Source organism: Sinocyclocheilus anshuiensis, unplaced genomic scaffold, assembly GCF_001515605.1.
Source record: "Sinocyclocheilus anshuiensis isolate Anshui unplaced genomic scaffold, SAMN03320099.WGS_v1.1 scaffold1230, whole genome shotgun sequence".
NCBI lineage: Eukaryota > Metazoa > Chordata > Actinopteri > Cypriniformes > Cyprinidae > Sinocyclocheilus > Sinocyclocheilus anshuiensis.
The window spans coordinates 607,283-612,469 of NW_015558637.1; the positions used below are offsets into that span (position 1 = coordinate 607,283).

Here is a 5,187-nt window from a genome sequence, read left to right on the forward strand (position 1 = left end):
TCTAATTAGTGACCGTTGTTTTGTTTTGATCTCTCCCCTGCGCTTCTGCATTCGTCACTTCTGAGCGGCGCATGCGCAACGCCGACGTCTTAAGTCATCAGCCTGGAGCTGCTTCCGTTTACAACAGTGAGCGCAAACTAGATTAAAGTGATTATTAAGTTTTAAATATGGTTATTTTTAGGGATGCACCGATACCGATACTGGTTTCATTAATGCCTGTATAGCTGATGTGTGCGAGCTGTTAAGCAAATCACGCAGAGTGGATGTGCTAGCTTGTCGAGTGAATATCCCTTTCTCACAGACATCACTGGAAAGCTTGTAGTTCGGTCGGATATGTCAAAAAGAAGTAAGTAAAACAATGCACAAGCTACTTAATAGTAGGGAGAGAGAGAGAGAGAGAGAGCGCACTTCTGTTGTGTGATCTTCCAGAATTATTTCTGCACCTTCACGTTTTGAATTTCAAGTGTGGAAACACTTTGGATTTTACACACTGCAGGACTATACGCTTACTTTTCTTTTTAGGAGCGCTTGTGCTTTAGGAGCACGGTCAAAAAATTAGGAGCAAAAATTCTGATTAAAACATTTACCTTCCCATTACGAGGAGATATTTGACTACTTAAAAGTGATTTACAGGGGATTTTGTTTTTACCTTTGTAATGGCATTTTTCTAACTTTATTAAATGTCATCTTTTGTCAAATAAAAAGAAAAAAGTATAAGCTTTTTAACATTTCTAATTAAAACAACAGAATAAAAACAAGTAAAATAAGAAGTATAATAAGAACAAGTGACCAATCAAATTAAATCAGTATTTAAGGAATACATTTTTTGTACTACAGAGGTGGCACAGAAAAACACAGAAGTGGCTTGCAGGTGTATTTTCATACGTTTAATGAGGCTCAGAGGTCTCATTAGTGCAATTAAATTCATCAGGGTTCCCACACCTTGGTTAACTTCAAATTCAAGGACCTTTCAAGGACTTTCTAGGTCCAATACCCTCAAATTCAAGGACTTAATCAGGGTGTCTACAGATATGAAAAAGTTATGTTAAATATATATTAGGGTTGTGCCGATAGACGATAGTATCGTGTATCGACGATAGTCAGAGATATTGACGATAGCACATGTCTTTGTCGATAGTCGAGACGATATTAGGCTCATTCTCCTATAAATGTATTCAATTATTATTATTATTATTATTAGGCGGCCTATTATAATTCGGCTATTATTATCAAATTGCCCCGCTACTTCACTTCAGCACCACATTTCACACTCGCGCAAATCTACTTTTGATTTTCACCGTTGACTGCAGACCTATTAGACTGATAACGTCCGTGCTCTGATGCGGCAAACTTATCACAGGACATGCGGTCCTAATAGCGATGTATGACTGTTGTATCCGAATATATATGAAATAGCTGTTTTAAATATTTTTATATTTAACATGTTAGTTTATCAGTATGTTTGAAAGTATATTATTTCGATTATTAGTGCTTTCATAGGCTCTCTCTCGCGCACCCGCACGGTTTAAAACACCACATAGTTATGTAATAGCCTATGATAAGTACAGAGAGTCTCTCTCCCTTGCCCCCACCCACCCATGCACGCACACATGCACGATAATATCGTGTATCGGTGATCTCACAGGCTGGCGATATGACGAGTTGAAAACTTACCATATCGCCCAACACTAGTGTGAGGCACTTTTTATTATGGATGGATGCGCTTTATTTCACTTCTTTTGGACTGATGAACTGCAACACCCGCTGACTGCCATTAAACAGCTTGGAAGATCAAAGACAATTTTTAATATAACTCTGACTGGATTCGTCTGAAAGAAGAAAGTCATATACACCTAGGATGCCTTGAGGGTGAGTAATTCATGGGCTAATTTTCATTTTTGGGTGAACTAACCCTTTAACATAGAAATCTTTTGTAACATTATAATGTCTTTACTGTCACTTTTGGTAAATCTAATGCACCCCTGCTGAATAAAAGGATTCATTTCTTATAAAAAATAATCTTACTGACTACAATTTTTTGGAACGCAAGTCTATATATAAATTATGAAATTAAAAATATATATATTTTATCGTTTTCACAAATGTTTTTTTCTTTAAAGATAAAGTTTGCATTAGTTGCTGGAAATTATACAGTTACACAGAAACTCCGAGATAAGTTCATAAACATTGTCAGAAAATAATGGTATACCTGGAAGAACATTACTAATTAGTTTGTCATTTTCAAACCCATCTTACTCATGCTACCCCAAATTATTTTTAACCTCATCTAGCCTGTCAGTTTTACCAAGGTGACAAGTTGACAATCAGAATTTGCAGCTAAATGTAAAAGAAAACTTGATGTTTAGGTTTGGAAGACATAATTCATACACCTGATCAAACTGTTTTAGGTGTTGCGCTGATCCAATAGGGTAAGTGACAGATCAGTCAACTAACATAAAATTCTCTCACAAGGGCCCTCAATACTGTTTAGCAGTGCAATTCAGTAAAACAAACATTTACTGAAACCAACAGCTTTGGCCTTAATGCCCAGATCAGCACAGTATCACTTAGTCACAAAGTCTTGCACTAGACTTTTTCGAACAAGCAGTCTCAGTGCTATACTGTAGCCAGTTAGCAAGTCGATTTCTTTTTCTGTGTCTCTCTTTGGTCCGGATTCTGTTGCTAGGCTTAGAGAGGCCGTTTGGGATTAAACTCTAAAAATATGGTGTCCCTGACACACTTTCCCAGTGATCCATCATGGTAATTTCACTCTGTCACAGACAACTCCACCAGAGTGTGACTGAAGTCAGCAGTGAACCACAGATCATGTTCCTGTGAGGTCACCCACTCTAGTCTCTGTTATAAGCTCACTTCTTCACTCTGATCTCCTCATTTACTTGCTCACTCTGACAAATTAAAGCACTCAGCGTTTAGTTTATAGCTAAGGGGTTAAGGATAGTGTGAAACTGACTGTGTTAACCTTACCATTTAGAGGGCAGTTACACTTTATTTTGTAAGGCATAGAGATGATAGTAAGATTCTGTCATCCTCAGCTACATCCAGGTTCTTAAATTAACTTTTTGCCATTCAATAGAGAATTTATCAGCTGTGAAAATATATTTTCATGCTATTATTATTTAAATTTTATATATTTTTTCTCATTAAATTTAGCTAAATTAATCAATTTCATCATTGTTTCATCCACAGTGCAGATCACAGAAATTATTAAACATCAAAGATAAACTTCTGATGATAAACTTACCACTGAGGTTTAATTTAAGACACACAATGTATTTTAATGTTTTCCTAGAAAACAATTTGTGTATCTTTATGACTTAAACCATGTATAATATTGCAAATCTTGTTTAAGATCTATTCAAAAACACAAACATTTATTCTGACAGTAACTTTAATAAACCTCTTGTATGTGTTTCTGAATTAAAATTAATTTCGAGAAAATTCATTTGTTTAATCTTCAAATGTTGTGAACACAAAAAGCTAATTTGTCTTTTTTTTAATCACTGAACAGCACCCATTAAACTTAGTCAGAGATATTGTAGGAATATTGTTTTCCTTTATATTGTAGGAAAATGATGGCACTTTTAGCATTTTTATAAAAAGCACACGAAGACGTGTTGCACTCCCTGAAAAAAAAATAAACATTTTAAAAAGCTGTCACTGCGGCGGTACCCTTGGGTTAAAATATCTCCTCTCTTCCCCACAGGCCTCAGTAACATCATTGGCATGATTGTGTACATATCAGCCAATGCGGGGGATCCTTCAAAGAGCGACTCCAAGAAGAACAGCTACTCGTATGGCTGGAGTTTCTACTTTGGTGCTTTGTCCTTTATCATGGCTGAAATGGTGGGTGTGCTGGCCGTGCACATGTTCATCGACCGGCACCGGGAGCTGCGGGCGGGTGCACGGGCCGCAGATTACCTGCAGGGCTCAGCTATCACACGCATCCCCAGCTACCGGTACCGCTACCGGCGCCGCTCCCGCTCCTCATCCCGCTCCACAGACCCCTCGCACTCCCGCGATGCCTCACCAGTGGGCTTGAAGGGTTTCGGGGCTCTGCCCTCCACCGAGATCTCCATGTACACACTCACCCGTGGGGGCGACACCTTAAAGGGTGGTCATGGCACCCCCACCGCCACCTACAATTCGGAGAGGGACCACAACTTCCTGCAGGTCCACAACTGCATCCAGAAGGACCTGAAAGACTCATCCCACACTAACACAGCCAACCGACGCACCACCCCCGTATGAGGCACAATCTCGCCCTATACAGATAGCAGTGCGAGGGAGACAGGAGCAGGGCAGGGGGGGGGTGGAGGCCCGAAATATTACAGATCAAACTTCATGTACCATGCGTTTTCACGATTTGGAGGAACTGAGAGAATTTTTTACATTTTGATCAAAGACTACACATGTATGCATGATTTTGCCATTGACAAAATGAGGCTGGTTTGAAATGGAGAGAGGCTATAAAAGATATGCAGAAGGGTTCTTTCGGCCTGTGACATGGGAGCTGTAGCTTGTGGCATTGATTTGACATGTTATTGTTAAGGAAGCATTTCACCACCCTTCGGTCTACATGGATCAGCAAGCTACTGCTCCCTCATAAGTCTTCTTCCTCTCTCCACTATATTCATCATATTTATTTATTTGTTCATTTGTTATTTGCATTTAAAAAAAAGAAACTGTGAACAACTGCAGTAAGGTATTCAGTAAGAAATAGCCCGGTCTGCAATCTCTTACAAAAGGTACAATATATATACATATAGTATATATATATATATATATATATATATGTGTATATATTAATTTTATAAATAAATTAACATAATAATCAAGACTTTTCTGAGGCAAAAAGGTGAAACCGCTGTTTGCTGGGTAATGATCTGTTGGAAAAGAGACTCTGTGTCGCTGAGCTGTGACTGTAGCCAGACGATGGACAAAATCACAGAGAATCTTCACTGCAAAGCTGCTGTAACACGAGACTGACAAAGACGTTCAACCTTAGACAAAATTTTATTCTTTTAAAAGAACCTTCTCATCTTTTTCTCAGTCCCTGTTTGCTTCCTTTTTTTTCTCTACTCTCGCATTCGGTCGTCATGGGAGCGAGCGACAGAAAAACAAATGAAAACCCCTTTACTGGCATGAGCGACAAAAAGGGGTCAGAGT

At 38.7% G+C, this 5,187-nt stretch overlaps 1 protein-coding gene across 1 annotated transcript in view; it reads left to right on the top strand.

Moving 5' to 3' along the window:
- Positions 1-4,772, top strand: part of LOC107680886 (voltage-dependent calcium channel gamma-2 subunit) — a 102,334-nt gene extending 97,562 nt beyond the window's left edge. The window contains exon 4 of the mRNA XM_016476962.1: positions 3,725-4,772. Within this exon, the coding sequence (XP_016332448.1) occupies positions 3,725-4,269 (545 nt within the window). The 3' untranslated portion in view covers positions 4,270-4,772. The remainder of the gene's footprint in view (positions 1-3,724) is intronic.
- The last annotated feature ends 415 nt before the right edge of the window (positions 4,773-5,187 follow it).